Source organism: Natator depressus, chromosome 16, assembly GCF_965152275.1.
Source record: "Natator depressus isolate rNatDep1 chromosome 16, rNatDep2.hap1, whole genome shotgun sequence".
Classification (NCBI taxonomy): Eukaryota; Metazoa; Chordata; order Testudines; family Cheloniidae; genus Natator; species Natator depressus.
Window position 1 is genome coordinate 1,419,483 of NC_134249.1, and position 18,337 is coordinate 1,437,819.

General features: G+C 48.4%; 1 protein-coding gene across 1 annotated transcript; it reads right to left on the reverse strand.

Annotated features, from left to right (window-relative positions):
* Positions 1–1,984: 1,984 nt before the first annotated feature.
* On the reverse strand, positions 1,985–18,302 carry PRPF4 (pre-mRNA splicing tri-snRNP complex factor PRPF4). Its single transcript, XM_074973896.1, has 14 exons — positions 18,160–18,302; positions 14,237–14,414; positions 12,773–12,959; positions 12,449–12,536; positions 11,401–11,480; positions 11,009–11,102; positions 9,293–9,387; positions 7,439–7,497; positions 6,878–7,001; positions 5,446–5,535; positions 2,934–3,056; positions 2,678–2,785; positions 2,470–2,588; positions 1,985–2,227 (listed from the first exon to the last, which is right to left on the reverse strand). Exons 1-14 carry the CDS (start codon positions 18,241–18,243, stop codon positions 2,034–2,036), a joined length of 1,623 nt encoding a protein of 540 aa, XP_074829997.1. The 5' UTR covers positions 18,244–18,302; the 3' UTR covers positions 1,985–2,033.
* Positions 18,303–18,337: the final 35 nt, after the last annotated feature.

Consider the following 18,337-nt stretch of genomic DNA (forward strand, 5'->3'; position numbering starts at 1 on the left):
TGTAACCTGCTTTAAGGTACTGTCCAGAAGACCAAACATTGGTTGCTTAGTAGAGTTAGATCTTAAAAGAGCAAATTGCACTGGATAGCTCACGGGACATTTTAAGTGGTGTCTCCAGGCCACGGCTGGCTGGAGGTGGGGACCCCAGTGGAGGTCATTGTACAGGCTGGGATTATGGTAGGATTTGTTTTGGGTTTATATGCAAAGTCTGTGCTGCACTTTGGCCATTATGTTGCCACTGCAACCCCCGGGCTGGAAAGATGGCCACTCCTAGCAGACTATGCACTGGGCATTGGTCAGCTGCCATTGTTTCCTCGGGGGAAACCCTCTCACTAATGAATTAGGGGTGATGGGACAAAGAGCAGGTGAGACCAGATGCTTCATGTAGTCAGCTAGAGAGACAAGGAGTAACCCCACTTTCTCAGCCAAAAGGGTCCCATTTCATTCTTTTTCACTAACCGTGATCCCCCACAGCACTGAGGGAATTGGTGGTGGTGAAGAACTACTCTGCTACGGGCATGCACAGCTACTCTTGAAAGGAATGGGAGAAGATGAAGCTGCTTCTCCCTTGCTGGGGGCACTTTTTAGAGACAGCCCACAACAGACAGCTGTTCCACACTGCACGGCTATCTGCATGTTTGGAACTCTTCTATCTCCCTCGCCCTGTTTAACGCATTGGTTCGTGCATACAAACAAAACACAGGGAAGGGTGCAACTGAGAATGAGCAACCCTGTATCACCCATCCACTCTCCCAAATACATACACTGCTGCATGTCAGGTTTTCATATCGCTGAGCCAAGTGTAGGGAGAGAAGAGGGACAACAGCTGGCTTGATGCCTCCCCCTGTGATGCTTCCTGGGTGCACAGCTGTGGCTGGTCACAGATGCTTTAGGCCCCTCCCTGGCACAGCTCCAGCACAACCAAAACGAGCAGACACTGAGGTCACAACAGATTTCTTAGAAATAGGCACCTGCAAAACTTCCCTGGAAAGATTTGAGAAAGTGAATGTTCTCTATAGTTCTCTATGGGGGGAGGGATAGCTCAGTGGTTTGAGCATTGGCCTGCTAAACCCAGGGTTGTGAGTTCAATCCTTGAGGGGGCCATTAAGGGATCTGGGGCAAAAATTGGGGATTGGTCCTGCTTTGAGCAGGGGGTTGGACTAGATGACCTCCTGAGGTCCCTTCCAACCCTGATATTCTATGATTTCTATAGTGTGTGGCTAGAGCAAGAACCTTAAAGTGAAACAAACTAGCATCAAAGCTGTAACTGACACCTCTGTATGCACTGGCTCAGCAGAGACTTGCAGGCAGCTTAAGCTGGAGAAGCCCATGTGATTTGAAAGTGTTTGTGTTTTAATACTCTGAAGTATCAGAGAGGGGGAAGGGGATCTTGGGCAGTTCAAGCCTGATTTTGCATCAAGAGAAACTCCCTCCTCTTCCCGTGCTTAAAATTCACCCAGAGCAGATGCCCAAGGGGGCATGGGCTTCCACATTCTGCAGAGATCCAGTCTCTGCGCTAGGAGAACCAATGTGCCATATTTAAATGACTGAAGCAGCTGGCTCTTTGCCAAAAGCAAGATCATTCAGACTCCATGGCTGGGGAAAGTCTCCTACAAAACTGATCTCGAGGGTGATACCAACCGATGGGCTTTACGGCACAGTGCATCTGAAGGGGGTGTGGGTAGTTACAAACAGGTATAACAAAGAGAGTAAAGCCCATGATGGAGGGGAGGAAGAGCAGATGGCTCACACCAGAATTTCTCCCCAGAGGCAGGGGGGAGAGATTCTACAAAGCAAATCCTATACAGTGAGGTTCCAGCATCACTCCAGGAGCCCAGCCCAACCCTGACTTTGGCCAACTCCCAGCACAGGGGACACGCCGGCACCATGGGGAAGCCGCTGCCAGCCAGCAACTCCAGCCACCATTGTAGTTGATGCAACAGTTGATTTTATATTAAAAAAAAAAAAAAAAAAAAAGCCAAGAACAGCCCAGTCTGTGATGTTCCCTGTCCCGGGTCACTGGCAGCTCGGAGCTACTCTGCCATCCACAGCTTGAAGGTTCTGTCATATGAGCATGTTGCTATTAGCTGCCCATCTGAGGAGATATCCAGTCCCATTACTTTTCCCTCGTGGCCAGCCAGCGTTTTCAGAGGGGACCAGCCTGGGTGAGTCCAGATCTTGGCTGTGTTATCATAAGCGCCGGTGAGCAGGAAGTTACCATGCGTAGCTGCAGTGAAGGAGAGGGGAAGCGGTGAGGTTCGCATGTAGAAACAGCAGCAGAAAACAGATTGCCAACACCAGATTGCAGATTCTGGAGAGCAGTCAGTTGAGCTTTGGGATTTCTGGCTGTTACCAGCACTGATTGTTCTGCAGTTTTGTTGCACATACTGCCATCCCAGCCACATCAGGCCAGGGAATTAGGAGGAAGTGTTGCTAAGCAAACCGAGGTGTGGGAGGGGAGATACTTACGTTCAAACTTCACTCCGGTCACCAGGTTCTGGTGGGCAGGTATGGTGTAGACACACTTCCTCTGGCGGAGATCCCACACTTTGCACGTGTTGTCTCCACTGCCAGTCGCTATGTGATATCTGCCATGGGGAGAAGGAAGAACACACTGGTCTCAGTTGGAGTTCATGCTCCCAGAGCCCCAGCTGCACCATGCCAGCTCCCTCCTTACCCATTCGGGGAGAAATTAATCCCATAGATTTCCTTCAGGTGGCCCTCCAGGAACATGATACAGCGCCCAGTACGCAGATCCCACACCCGACCAAAGGCATCCATGCCACTAGGGAAAGAAAACTCAGCATTGACACTTCTTAAACACACAAGTGTGGTCACTAGCCCAAACGCTAATCTTCAGCAACACTCCCAGCCCAGCAAGAGGGCACCTGATCCTGAGCGACAACCTTGCTAAGGTTCAATGTAAATCTTACCCAGTCCCAGCAAGAGAGCCATCAATGTGGAAGGCGATGTCATAGACCCCCTTGCTGTGCCCCTCCTGATGGAGAATCTCCTCTTGAGCTTGCAGGTCCCAGAGGCGCCAGGAGTGATCATAGCTGGAGAAACAAAGCCATGTGCCCAACTCAGTGTATTTTTCAGAAGTCTAACCTTGGCCCAGATGACAAGGTATGGGGGTGCTCAGACACCGTTAGAAACACACACAGATAATAACTGCTTCATTAGCACATCACTGCTGGTCAACCCAGAACCTCATCTGCCGCACAGCATGGGATGACTAGGAACGAGCCTCGTCACCCTGATGACACCGAGAAATCCTCAGTGTTCTGCAGTGTCCCTGCAATGTGCTGGGGAAGAGGACGCTTCCCGAGTGCCACATGACAACGGCAGCCAGCTGGCCAGCTACCAAAGAGAGCACAGATCCTGCCAATAAAATGAACATTTCACCACTGAGTGCCCAGTGTGGTATAAATGCAGGAGCACACGAATGACTGCGGTAGTGCTGCTGGGACAAGTCAGCCTTGTGGTCAGATGTTTGGCTGCGTGTGTGTTCTTTCTGTGTGCTGTACTGACTCTGGCCAGAAAGCCCACATAGGAGGCTCCAATCAGACTGCCCAATAAATCCACAGACTAGGTTCATAGCGAAGGCACTTGGTCAGATTTATTGTCAACGAAGCATGGTCCTAATTCCCTGACTCAATTGTTACAGGTACACTAACACATGTATGCCCATTGCAATGGACTAGCTCAGTTAATGGTGGGACTTTCCATTGTCTGCAAGCCAGCCAAAGACACTCACTCTGAGATATCTTTTATACATCAATACAAACAAGTTACTATGTCAGAGGGGCAGTGTGTTAGTTGACACACTCTGACAAAGCCAGTTACCACCCATCACCTTGTATATCTCTATCCATCACACTGTCATCCTGACCTTATCTTTACGATGGGTCAGTGTGTTCCTGTTATCTTCAGGGAATGTGTTGGCATCGAGGTGTTCTGGTACCACCCTTCTGGAATGTGTTTGTGTGAATGCTCTGTGCCTAGCACCTCTTAGGAGTGTGTGTTTTTGCAATATCGGCCCTGTTCTTGACAGATTCTGTGAGCAGGGCCTGTCTCTAGTTCACAGCCCGATCTTGCTTTATATCAGCAAAGTTTTGAACGCTACTTTAGCCCAGGCCTCAGGCCTCATACCAGGCCTCTGACATAAGGGCTTATGTTTCAGGCCCCCTTCCTACTACAAGCCTCAGAGAGCAGAGCAAAGATGTGTATTCACTGCCCACACATGGAGAATTGCATTTGCCCCACACTGTCAGATGCTCTCCTACAGCTCACTGTGCCCAGCTTTCACTCCACAGGCAGGTTTCCTAGCAGGGGGCTGAAAGATGCAAGTGACGGCACCTGAGTAAGAATTTGTTTCTCCAGGTGAGTCAGTTAGTCATACTGACAAGCTGCCAGTTTGCATCATTTCGGTTCCAAGGGGAACTGACTGGCAGATTTCCGAAGAGCATGTGAACTTTGGCACCCAGTGCTCTGGGAAGATTGGCAGATATTTACTTACGGGGCTGTTGGGAGAGAGGCATTATTTTTAACACCTATGCATAGTTTGAGGGGAGGGGAAGGTGAGTCCCATTTAAACAAAGAGTCAGGTGATGGTTTAAAGACCCAGGAAAAGTACGTTATAACCTGCCAGTTACAGATACAAGACACAAAGCAGGGAACAGAGTTTGGAGAGCCCCTGGAACTGGAATGGAAGGAAGAGAAGCGGAGAGTGGGGTCACTGACTCATGAGGATTATTACTGTTCTCCCTGGGGGTATTTCAAAGAGATTCCACTAAGCAGCAGGGTCTGTGGCTCCCTCTGGAGCCAGCATTTCAGATATATCTGGACTACATGTATGGCTGGGTTTCAGGGTAGACCAGACCCTCTGCCCTCAGGGTATCTGGGTCTTAACAGTGACTCAATAGGATCTGCTCCACCCCCTGCCCAAGCCCATTAGCAGGAGAACCTGTATTCCAACACTTATTTACTCATGCTTTCTACTGACCAAAATCAGTGTTAATCATGAGCAGCTGTGAGCAGTGAGCTGATGGCACAGCTCGACAACAAGGCTTTGACAGTTGGCACATCCCAAAAGGCAGGAAGTGGTTATTCCACTAGTCAGTGTTTCCACAGGGATAAATATTATTCTGACACCTTGTACTTTATACCCACTTGGAGACCAACAGGGTCTCTCTGGAAGGGAAGAGAATGGAGGTCTGTCCAGGGTCCTGCCCTTTTAAGGCCCCAGCCTGCAGTAACCTGTGGCTTATTGCAAAAAATGACTGGGTGTGACCTCTGTTGGACAGTTTGAGGTGAGATGTGCCCCCTTACTTTGGCAATCAGTTTGCCAACCCCGCTCTGCAGACATACAGCAGCTCCTATTTGTTCCTTTAATTTAAGAGCTAAAGCTTAGCACTCTGAGTACGGTAAATCAACGCCACATACCAAGTGGTGCCCAGGAACCTCCCGGAGGGATGCCACATCACTCGTGCCACTCTCATTGTGTGGCCCTCGATATCTGCCACCGGTTCATCACTGAAAGAAACAAACCAATGGTGTTATGCATTCTCTCCAGGGAGGACAGGCCTCACCCGCACTACTGCAGCCACTAGGGTCACACAGTAACATGACTGACAAAAACCTGTATGCACATGAGTGCGTGTCCAGGGCTAGAAACACCCAAGAGAAGGGTCGCCCCAAGAGAGAATTAATTAGAATGTTAGAAGCGCCTATTGTTTTCAGGTGCTTTGTAATTAAAATAGCAGCAGCAACATAAACAATAACACTGTTAAATGACTGAGCTCCCTGGGGCAGGGACTATCTTGTCTGTGGCTGTAGAGCACCTCCTAGATGCTACGGTAATACAGAGACTAATAAACAATGGACACGAAGTCTGAACATGGCAGAGAGGAGCAGCAGTTATCACCATCCCAGTTGCCCAGAATCAGTACAGTGATGGGAAGACACGACACCAGCCATGCAGAAGGAGTCACATGGTGGTCATGAATGGGCTGGTAACAGTTCTGCCATAATTACACTCACCAGCCCAGCAGCCACTAAGAGGTTTGAAAGAGTATCAGAAAGAAAAGCATTCATCCAAACAGGCCAATTAAAGAGATAACCATCTCCATGTCCACATGGGACAAATAACTACATCTCCCCGGGTGCAAATTTACTGCTGCCATGCCAGAGGCAATTAAAAATCATCCCTCAGAGCTAATAGGAAGGAGCTGAGGCCCTCAAAGCCCTCTGTGTCTCATGCAGAGACACACAGTAGGGCTTTGCTTTTAAAACAAGCCAGATGTCAATATCCTGCATTCCTCGTTGTTTTATTCTTGCCAGACTGAAGGCTGGACATGGCTTTCGATGACAGCTAACTCCATGCAGTGGTGTTCAGCTACTGCTTCTGATCCCAACAAATGACTCTTCAGTAGCAAGGTGGTACATTTGGTCCATTCCTCTCCTGATACTGGTTTTAGCTGAGAGCCCAGGCAATGTGAAAAGTTAACTCCTTAGCACCTGCAGCTGGGAATTTTCTCCTGGCAGAAGACTACGGTGAAACACTGAACTCCCAGTGCAGGGTTTTAAGAGCTCAGCAGCACTTAGAACAAAGTCCATCACCCAAAACTGGACTCCACTGTCAAGCAGCAAGTCATCAGGCAGACTTTTCTGATCCTCAGCAGAGGACTCCCCCGCCCCAAATCATGTAAAAGACAAATGGGTGTGGAGAGAGAGCAGAAGAGACTCCCATGGACGCTGCTGAATTCTCATATCCAGCTGTTAGGTACAAGGAAGAACAGGACGTGTTTGCAGAAAGACGCTAAGTGCCCAATAAAACAAAATCAACAATACTGCAACTGTCCAGTATCATTCTGACCTTTCAAGGCTCCAGAGTTTGACAGAGCCATCAGCTGCACAAGAGGCCAGGTTCACGTCCTTCTTGTCCAGGGAGACAGTAGCCTGGGGATGGAACACTATTGCTCCTACGTTGGTGTTGTGCCCTTGGCGGGGTTGGGGATGAGAGAGAGAAAGAGAAAGTCAAAAGACTGCATGCTCTGCTGGGTGATCTCTGCTTCCCCCCACCAGCTCTTCTGACAACAGGTTTTATCAGGTCAGAATTGTGCAACCAAGTTCTGGCTTATTGGACATGGAACCCCAGGACTCTTCCTCACTGTGGACTAGCCAGGGACTTGGACATCTGGCTAAGCACAGCAGACTAGGAAAAAAACCCACCCATTTCAATGACCAGCAACAAACAGTGAGCTCATGGCCCCCTCTCATCCCCTCTCCATTACTGGTGAAAGTTGCAGAGAGTCACTCACAAAGAATCCAGTTCCCAAAACATCTTTACCCAAATAGCAATGGTTTACATTATAAGCGGACTCTGAGGGGAACAAGGTACTTAGCAAAGAGCTTGCTTCAGCAAAAGCACCTCTACCTCGTAAAGTATGAACAAGATTGCAGTCAGGCACAGACCAGAGCTTGCACAGGCCACTCCTGTGGAACACAAAGAAACATGGTCAGAGTCTCACTGTCACAGCACAGGAGGGAGTGTGAACTCCAAGAGCACAGCTCAAAAACGAACTAAGAAAACAGAGTGTGGGGCTACTGCAGTGACTAAAATACTGGTGAACACTGACTTAAATCCCACAAGACTGATCCCTGACGGGTTAGAGGGGTCTTTGGCAGGCAGTCCACTGAACAGATGAGAAGTCTCCTCCCTGGAGGAGTGATTGTGGGTTAAGGGCTCAACCAGTAGGAGAGGGGACAGTTCTCACTGCTCTGCAGTGCCTCTTAGCCAATGCAAGAAGAGCCACCTCCAATGTAGAGGTGGAATGTGCCACTCAGTGTTTTGTGTGTGTGTGTAAACTGCAGGCTCAGATCCTCTTTGTGGTGCAGCCACTAGAGCATGACATGATCCCACAAACCACACACTGAAGGGCTGGGCAGAGGGGTGAGGGCCTGAGGCACAGAAGGGAAAAGTGAGGGCATGAAATGAAGCTGCCGGGAATGCTTTGTGACCTTGCTATAAGAGGAACAGATGCTCCAAACCGTTGCTAGGAACTAGAATGGGGTGAAGGCAGGGTTTAGAAAAGCAGGTATAAGCCTTACTGAGATCTCAAATCCCTACTCCTGGGGGAATTTGGCACCACTGTGCAAGGGCAGAATTAATGTCCACCGCAGTCTTTCCCCGCCCTGCAGAATAATGGATTCTGACGAGGTGTCAAAGGGAAGCCGTGAGAGGGATCACACTGAAATTACACCTTTCACCCACCAGGGGCTGATGTGGTGCCAGAAAAGAGGGCACCTGACTCCATGGCTGGAGCAGCCAGCCACGGAGAGGGAGGGGCTAGAGGCTGCCTTCCTCACAGCGCCCTGGTGAGAAGGTCCAGGTGAGAAAGCACGGGATATGGTGGGGGATGGACAGAGCAGGGCACATGGGGATGCTGGGGGTGGTCACACACAACAGGGTTCAGAAGAGTTAGTGCGGGAGGCAGACTGGGGCAGGGGCACAGGAGCTAATGGGGTGACATTGAGCCAGGGGCTGAATGGGATTGAGGGTCTAGGGATACATAGAGACAGGGGCAGCTATGGCTGGCTGAATGAAGGTGCAGGGCCACATAGGGTCAAGGAGGTACAGGACCACATTGGGACATGTGCAGATATGCCTGGCTAAATGGGAAGTTGGGGTGCAGGGACACACGGGGATAGGGCAGATGTACTTGACTTAATGGGAGAGGTTAGGGGTCAGCCAGGGTCTGCATGGGGGATGCTCCCTAACAATCCCTGCCCCCCCCAAAAATCCTATTCCATAGTTCTCCCACCAACACCCAACAACCCTCCGGGTTCACTCCCAGGCTGCTTCCCAGCAATTATTTCCCTCTCCCTCAGCTCCTCCATTACCCCTGTCTCCCCAAAGCCTTCTCACTGCTTCTGTGGGGTACGGAAAATATATTTCTGTATTATAGTTTAAAGGAATCATTACTCAAAGTTCTGTATTAATATGCCTAGTAAGGGATCTATTTGTCAAAAAACATTTCCTGAATCTTTTTTGTTGTCTATATTGTTACAGACACTTGCTGAAAGGTATTTTGAAATAAATTACCAAAATAATTGGAAGTTCGCATGATTATATTGTGTTAATTTGACAAAAAATATGCAGAATATTAAAATATTGTTCGCAATTTTAAAAAAATTTGGCACAGAATTCCCCCAAGAATAAATCCCCCAGGACTCTGCCACATCCTTCTCACCCCTCCCCTCCCAAAAAGTATTGTAAAAGGAAACTGACCAGCAGGCTGTAGCCAGGAGTTTGGAATTGGGACTGAAATGGCAGTAAGATATCGGGCGGTCATCCCCAATCTGACTGCAGAAATTATTCAAGGACTGCAAAGACACAAAGACAACTCTGACTTAAAACAGCACAAACCAGCAAGAGCCTCCCCTTTTCAGGAGGCCATTCAAACAACACACCCAAGCAAAGAGAACAGAGGCCTTCACCAAGTCCCTCTGCAAAGAGGTGAACTGCCCCAGCCCCATGCTACCTCCATGCAGCAGACCCATTCTACTGTAGGGCAGGTCTATACTACAAAATTAAGTTGACTTAAGTCGATGTACAGCCACTGCAGTAATTAAAGCGGTGGTTCACGTCCACACTATGTTCCTTCTGTCTGCGCTGTCCTCACCAGGAGCACTTCCACCAAGACATTGTGGGGCACTGACAGCTGTGAGCCCTGCACAGGGTGGGGCTGACAGCTAAAAGGTGATGTAAGTAATGCAGTGTCTATGTGGACACAGTGTCACCCTAACTACATTGACCTAAGTGCTACGCCTCTCACGGAGGTGGTGTTATTAAATCAATGTAGTAGGCGACTTACATCAGTGGGAGCTACATTTTAGTGTAGACACTTAAAGTTAGATCAGCATAAGCTGCCTTACATCGACCTAACTTGTAATGTAGATCAGGCCTAAGCGCTGAGAGCTAGTTCTGTCTAATGGCACTACTTGGCTCTCAGCTTACTGGTCCCTGCACTACTGGATATGTTTGAAGGTGCACTTCAAGGTGTTAGTTCTGATCCAGAGAGCCCTATGTGGTCTGGGCCCCTCTCTTCCTCCATACCAGGTGCAATCACCATTGATTTCACCAGAGCTGGTGCCAGGGTGCTCTCAGGAAAGAGTCCACCCATCTAAAGCTGCCCACCTCTGGAGGTATTAGGTAGAATATTACTGGCTTTAGAGCACAGTGTGAGAATGCTCTTTTAAGCTCTGAATTGGCTTCCAGCTCCATTTTAACAGCAGGGGAGAGGGGGGTTCATTGACTCATTCTGAAACAATTGTTACTGTGTTGGTTTTTTCAATTGGTTTAAGACTCCCAGGTGCCAAGGAAGCAGGTGAGAGAACAATCTTTAAAAAAACCATGATCCCTCTTCCCTGCTGAGCAAGCCAGTGACAAGCCCAGGCAGTTTCTTTATCGTCACAGGCTACTCGTGCAGAAGCGTCTCCATCCCTTTGCCCTGCAGGCAGAGGATTAACAGAGCGGATACAAATTTATATCCATGGATGCGGATATCCGCAGCTATAAATCGGTATCAGTGGAACTGCAGGGCTCTCCCGGGAACCGCAGTGGGGAAAGGAGCAGAATGTGGGGCCCCTGCTCCCAGGAGCCAGTGCCCCATGCTGGCAGGTCCTCTGGCAGGGCTATATCACCCCCGCCCTGCCCCCATCCCTTCCATGCAGTTGTCTGCGTCTCCTGTTTGAGATATAAATTTGTATCCGTGCAGGGCTCTAAGAATTAAACCCAAGCCCTGACCTCTGAATCACTGACGGGACAGGGCCATTTTAGGTTCAAGGCCCAGCCTGGTCACACAATCAGAGAAGGGGCAGAGCATGCTAGGCAGGGCTTGGAGCGTAACACGCAGCTGGGAAGTCACTCTAGGTCTGGAAGCTTTGCTCTGGTAGAGCCATCTCTTGCTGATCACTTACGATCAGAGATGAAACCACTCCTTACCCTCAGGGATTTGTGCAGTTCTTGCTTCTGGGATGTCCTGGTCGCCTCTGGAATCTCTTTGTACAGACGGGCTTCTTCCAGCCGCTTCGTTGCCCTGTGGAATGAGCAAAATTAGAGTGATTAGACCTCACATCCCCCTGCTCCAGGGCTGACATAGGTCCTGTCCTCCCCTTCCTGGTCTCAAAGCTAGGCTATTGCCAGCGCTACTCATTATGTGTACAACCCCATAGTCCCTTATGCCTGGCTCCAACCACAGCTATGAGTCCCCTGTTCTCAAGCTCCCAGCTTTGCCCACCACAGGGCAATTATTAGCTTGGTTTAACAAGTCTGCTGCTCCTTATAACAGCTTATGTCTTCTCCCACTGTTTTCAATTTGTAACCTGGTTCCTTACCTGGGGAGTGAGTAGTTGGCGATCCACAACCTAGCTGTTTTCAGGCTGTTAGGCCCTTCATGGTACCAAGTTTGCTGATACTAAAAAACAAAACAAACCAGAAACAGTTTGAGTGATGTCACTATTCTATTTGGTGCCCTACATTGCATCTATCACCATGGTACCAGAATGCCACTGCAGCATCTGCTGGTAAATCTGTGCTGAGAGTGGGAAGCAGCTATTTTCGGGGGTTTATAAAGTGTGGATTAGTGTGATTCTACTATCCCTAGAGAAGGGTTTAAGGCAGATATGTCACACATACGGTCTCATGGACCAGATTTGGCTTGTCTGAGATGTTTACACAACCCACGTGCCATGTTCAGATTGCACAGTCTCAGCTTTTCATTTAACCACTGCATAACTAATTATTTTAGCAGACGGAACGGGGAAGGAAGTCCAGGGGGTGGGAAGTGAGAGTTGCTGCAAGGAAGAAAATGCAGAGAGAAGAACAAAGGAAAAACAAAATTAAGAGGGAGAGAAAGGAGGGTGGAGAAAGGCAGAAACAGTGGTGTGATGGCTCAAAGTGGGTGGGGCAAGGGGATATTTGCCCACTAAAAGACACTGAATGTGGCAATAAAGTACTTAATAATAATAGTAACTAAAAGGTTAATTACTCTAAAAAGACGTATTCTGGCCTTGCTCTTCATGCAGTCCTCTCATTGCCAGCAGCAAGTGTTCAGCTGTGGAAGGAGACGGACATGGAGCCCTACATCTACGCTTCTGGCTCCTGGACAATAACTAAAAGTGGAATGCAGCCCTCTCTACACAATAAATTTGACACCCCTGATTCAATAGGTTATAAAAGTGGAAGCAACAGGCTTTTTCAAATGGGCAGCAGTGGCAGGAAGGGATGATGCGTGGAGTGAATTCATATTATCAGACCCTCTATTGAAACAAGAATCCACCAGGACAGAGGCCTGGAAATAATACAGGCTGCCAAATAGGCTGTCAAGAAGTCTCCTCCTCTCTGCATTAACAGCCAGCAAACACTAAGAATGGGAGATTTTACCTCTTCTTTGGATTTCTTAGATTTTTCATCATCTTTCTTGGTCTTTTTTAAGGCGTCTGTGCCAACCACCGAGAGGATATTTCTCAGTCTGTAATGAGATGCATCAAAAGTTAATCCTATTCACTCAGTGAGTTCTAGATAATCTTGGCCAGGAGAAATGGTCAGTTTCTTTCACTGTCTCCTCCCCTCAACTCCTACATCACCATGAAGACTCACAGGACAACAATACTCGCTGCACTCAACACCTCAAGGAATTTGACAGGGGATTTGAGTGGGGCGGGGGTGATTACCACTATCAGCCACACAAAGGGCTCGGCACAGCACCTTTCTCTCCGTTCTGCAGGCCCCTCTCCGAAGAGCGTGATGGGCTCCCCAAGTGCTCGTAGGCACGCCTTGACTTCAGAGTCATCCGTGGAAACGTTGATCTGCCTGGCACGCTTCCTGCGCTCAAACTCAGCCAACACTTCTGCCTGACGCTCACTTATGTGGTCTTCAAGATCAAAGACCTCACCTACGCCAGAAACAGAGCCATCAGATTAAAACAACAACAAATGAAATTAAAGCAGCAAAGGTTTGGACAATTCTAACAACTAAAATCTATACATAATTTAAAAATGATTCTCACAGCCATTTAAAGCAGGGATATTTGATACCAGCAATGGCCACGTTCCTCCAGACACGCTGCTCAAATCAAGATGAAGCATTGGATACTAGGACTTGTAGTCTCAGCAGGCCCAACCTCTGTATTAAAGAGCAGCAGCTGATTAAGTGCAACCCTCAGGCTTCTGGCAAGCTGCCAGCATGCCTAGGGTCCTATGAAATCCATTTTATTTTTGTGGATTTTTGGATTTATTTTTAAAAAATTAATTCACTCTTCTCCAGCCCTGGGGCCACAGCCGGGAGCGAGAGAGGGAATTCCATGTTATTGTTTTGATTCCGTCTGTGTTCTTGTTAATGTGGATTTCATAGGCCCTCCATGCCTTTCAGCTGGGCAAAGTTTGAGCATCTACAACTTTGGCCAATATTCAAACCTAAACAAAGACTCATTATCCTTATAAATGTCTCTAAGTCAGCTAAAAATTAATTCCATCTTTATGCGGGGTTTTTAAATCAAGATTGTTTGATACACTGACAATAATTAAGTAGCCTTACTATGAATGAATAAAAATGTTCAGAATTGGATTGCAATGGGAAAAGCGGATTTAAAAAAAAAAAATTCCTACAATTTAAACAAAACATCCTGCAAATATACAGTATATGGTAAAAGTGACACATTTTAAATCACCTTTTAAAGTAGCACTCAGTAATATGACCAATCTGACATTGCTGAACAGTAACACAAGAAGTCCACAGAAGTGCGTGTGTGTTAGGGGAGTATGTCTGCACACTGTCTCTTTAAGCAGTGCACTCACCAGACTGAACACTTGTTCAGACAGCAGCCAGGCTGAGCCAGAGGCTGGTGCAGACAGGTGCCCCTTTGTCCCCCCACCCCAGCTGAGACTGGGTATACCAGCAGGGGGAGGGGGACAACCTGACATCTGTGCGCCTCCCCCCCCCGGCACATACCATAGCAGATCAGGGGGCTCCCAATCGGGAGCACCTTGACTCTCCTAAGTGCGGCTGTACCTAGCTCAGCCATGCAGCCCTCCCTGACGGCGTCCTGCAGCTGCCTTAGTACCAGGGAGAGCAGGATTCCACGTTAATGTTTTCATTCTGTCTGTGTTCTTGTTAATGCAGATTTCACAGGGCCCAAACAAGAAGAGGGTGTTACGCAGAGTGCACTCTTACCGCTGGTTATGTTAATATTGCCTGCCTCAATCGCAGCTTTCACTCTATCTCTTCCCAGCAGCCCCGATTCTCCTTTGGCAAGACGTTCCCTTTCCTTCTCCTCCAAACTGCCGTAGAAGATATGGGATCTCTTGGGTGGGGGAGCATCACTGTCCTCTGAGAGCTTGTTTTTTGTTGCCTGGAGAATAAAGGCAGGATTTCAAAAGACTCATTTTATATTTATCTGGCTACAAAGCAGCAATTCAGCAATCTCTTCAGCTGCGTGAGACAGCATCCCCCAGTGAGAAAGAGTTAATGATGTCATCCAGGTGAGAAGCCCTGAAATTATATATAAAAGGTTCACTTGAACATTGAGACTATTCCCCAACAAAATTGTGTTAAAGAAGAGTTAGCTGCAAAGGAGTTTTTAAAAAACTGGACTTGTGATCTTTTCTGCTTCTTTATGATGTTAACAAAAATCCTTTCAGGCTTTCTTTAACCATTTTTTTTCCTGCTAGTTTCTTCCTTTGGGGCTACACTTGAAAGTTAATTTTGATTAAGGCAGGTGCAAATTTAAACAGCATCAACTATTTCCAATTAACTCCCTGCGTGGATGCTCTTATTCTGAAATAAGAGTGCCACCTTGCTCCGCTCGATTCAGCTAAACCAGAACAACATACTCATGCTCCAGAATATGAGGATACACACAGAGATATTGCTGAATAACTCCATGTAGAGACAAGCCCTTAAAATGTAGAGTCTGCTCTTCTCTAGCTTTGCTTGAGGACCTCTGGGTGATATAAGGCATGTTTGGTGCAAGCTCTTAGTACTCTAACTGAAAGGAGGAAGGATCTGAATCTTTCACAAGGAATTTCACTATTCAAAACATTACTTAGCCATAGAAGCTAAATAAGTTTTACTAAAAGTAAACAGAAGAAAAATTTTAAACAGTAATCCCTTCTCCACTTTACAGCTGAACCTTCTCTGATCTTCTGATGTCATCATGATGACATTACAATTGTCATCATTTCACAAGTTCTCCATCAGAGAATCTTTTAGTATAGACAGGTCCTTAATTTCTCCTGTAGAAAACAAGCAGGAAAAACAAACTTAAAAACCCTTTCTTCCCTTCTTTATCCATTAGATAGAAGCCAAAAGGGTACAAGACTATTTGCAGGTCACCTTTAAGACTGACAACGTTTTTCAATGGAGTCCAGCTAATATGCACAACAAAATTACACTCCCTACAAATAATTAAGACCCCAGACTGTTGGAAAATGTAGCTGTGAAGCTGAGGGATTCAGTAAGTTCCTTCCCCTTTATAACACATTCCACTGACACCCTACCCCCCCATACTCCCCAGTTTTTCCAAAATATACACAAAGGTCAAACCAACCAGTTACTAGATTATAACATTCTATTCCCTATGTAAAGGATCCATTTCCAATGATCTCATAACATCTTTGGCATAACTCCATGTTTAGATGCTCTTATTCTGGAATAAGAGTGCCCTAAATGGTCCCAGTTACTTGACATTTTCCCCAGTTAGTGTATGGCTCTTATTAAGCCTTTGGTGGACCAAAGTGAAAATGGTATTTGAAAAAGAGTTAGGCCTACAGATGGGCATGAGATTAGCACACACTGGATTACGCTGTGCATGTGCCCAAGAGGTTTGCTAAACAGACAGTAAGCACAGGACCTGAGTGGGTCAAGAGGAAACGTTACAACCATTGTACTTGAGCAACCCCCATGCACTGGAAATTCCAACCCAGCCATTGGTAGAAAGCTGAAAATGAAACGTAAGAATGTGGCTATAAGCTGCCTCTGTAAACGGGTGTTTTGTTTTTTTCATTTTGGGGAAATGTAATCTGAGCACAGCAGAAAATTCAGAAGGTGCTCACACTATTTTTGAAAAGAACATAAATTACACAGGCAAATGCCTCCTGGGATGCAGGGGATTAAAGGGTGGAGAAGCAGTGTGGGAGTGGGCTTTGGGGCAGGAGCAAAAAGAGAGGGGATTAAGGACAGGGGAACAAATGGGTATGGGTGATAAGGGATGGATGATACGGAAATGTGGGGAAGAGACTGGGGCAGGGGACACCTCCCATTTTCTCTCCTTCCATGTGTGCAGGGATCTGGGGGTATCTGAGCCCCAGACTCCACTCTCTGCTCCCCCATGTGAGCTGGCATCCAGGGAAGCCTTGCCCCTCTAGGTGGGGAGCTGAGAACAGGCATGCTAGGAACATGCCCCAAGAACACACTGCTGAGAGATGGGGTGAGGAGCTGAGAACAGATGCTTGACATGTGTCACAGGCCCTCAAGCACTGGCGAAAAGGGATGAGAACACTGACTCAGGGCACGTCGACACAAGCTGCTGCAGCAGCACAGCTGCAGCCGTAGCGCTTCAGTGAAGACGTGCCCTTCTCTGATGGAACGGGTTCTCCCACCGGCACAAGTAATCCACTGCCCTGAGAGGTGGTAGCTAAACCCAGAGGAGAACTCTCCTGTTGACCTAGCACAGTCTACATCAGGGGTTAGGTTCATTTAACTATGTTGCTCAGGGGTGTGGATTTTTCTCACCCCTGAGCAACATAGTTATGCTGACTTAATTCCCTAGTGTAGACCAGACTTCAGATGAACAGATACACATCTCAGAGCTATTGTTTTCAGGCTCCATGGGGCATTCCTCTTCACATGAGTACATCACAGTGAGCTCAATGGGCCTCTCCACACACCTCTCTGAGCCTCCTATGCTGGAGATGGAGATGTAGAACCCCTTCCAAGGACTTGTCTACACCACGCAGCTTTTAGTGACAAGGCTATGTCGACACAGCCTTGTCGCTAAAAGTCAGCATGTGGTAAACACTCTTTTTCGGTACTTTCTTGACACTTTTGCTGACAAAATACTTCCAGCCCCATAAGCGGCGTTAGCTTTTTCGACAAATCCATGCTCACACTGCCACTTGCATCGGCAAAACTTTTGTCTTTCATGGCGGGGGGCTTTTTTAAGTACCCGTGTAAGACAAAAGTTTTGTCGACAACGTCACAGCGTAGACAAGCCCCAAGTCACTACACCTCTTTATGCCTCTGTTTCCCCATCTGTACAATGAGGATAAAGTGCTTTGAGATCTAGGTATTCTCACTGTTACCTAGCCACAGTAGTGTCTCAACTGCCAACCTAAATAACTACAACTTCCCAAATGATCCCTAAGGCTGTGTACACTGCCATTTTCAGCGCTAAAACTTTTGTCGTCCGGGGTGTGAAAAAACACCACCTTGAACGACAAAAGTTTTAGTGCTGAAAAGTGCCAGTATAGACAACCCTTTATCGCCAGGAGCCACGCTCCCAGCAATAAAACTACCACCACTCGTTCGGGGTGTTCTTTTTCATCACTGGAAGAGCTCCCCCCGGCGATAACGTGTGATTACACTGCCCATGTCACAGCTCTGCCGCGCTGTAATGTGGGCAGTATAGACGTGCCCTTACTCTGAACACCAACATTTCCCTTTATGTTTAAAAAAGTAACATTCGCTGCCAAAGAGATTCGTTCACACAGAGCTACGGCTGCCCAGTTCAATCTGGTTTCCTCCAAAACATCAGGCTCAGCAAAACTCCGACTTCTGACAACCAGGAAACGCAGAGTTAATTACCTTGCCTCTGCCCTCCGTGAGGGATGCCCCAAGGCGCCCATCACACACCCTTGCTCTCTGCCCTGGCCTGCCCCGGACACCCGCTCGCCTGCCCACCGGAGGCTACGGCACAGCCCCTTCCCCTGCACCGGGCGCGCCCCTCCCCGGGCCTGGCCGGCGGCCCGCGCGAGGCCCGGGGCGGGGCTGTCCCCAGGCACGGCCCGCCCGCCGCCGCCTGCTCGGCCTGTCGGAGCGACACCGGGGGGTGCGCAGCGGCCCCCCAACGCCCTCGGAGCGCCCGGGCGAGACCCTACCCGCGGGGATGGAGCCGGGCCTGGCTGGGGAAGCGGGGCCCGCCCCGGGAGGAGACGCATGGCGGGGGCCCGCGAGGAGGCCATGCTGCTCGGGACGGGAGGGAGACCTGGGCAGCGGGCCGGCCCGCGCCTCACAGCCACTTCCGGGTCACAGTGTGGAAGGGGTATGCGTGTGCTT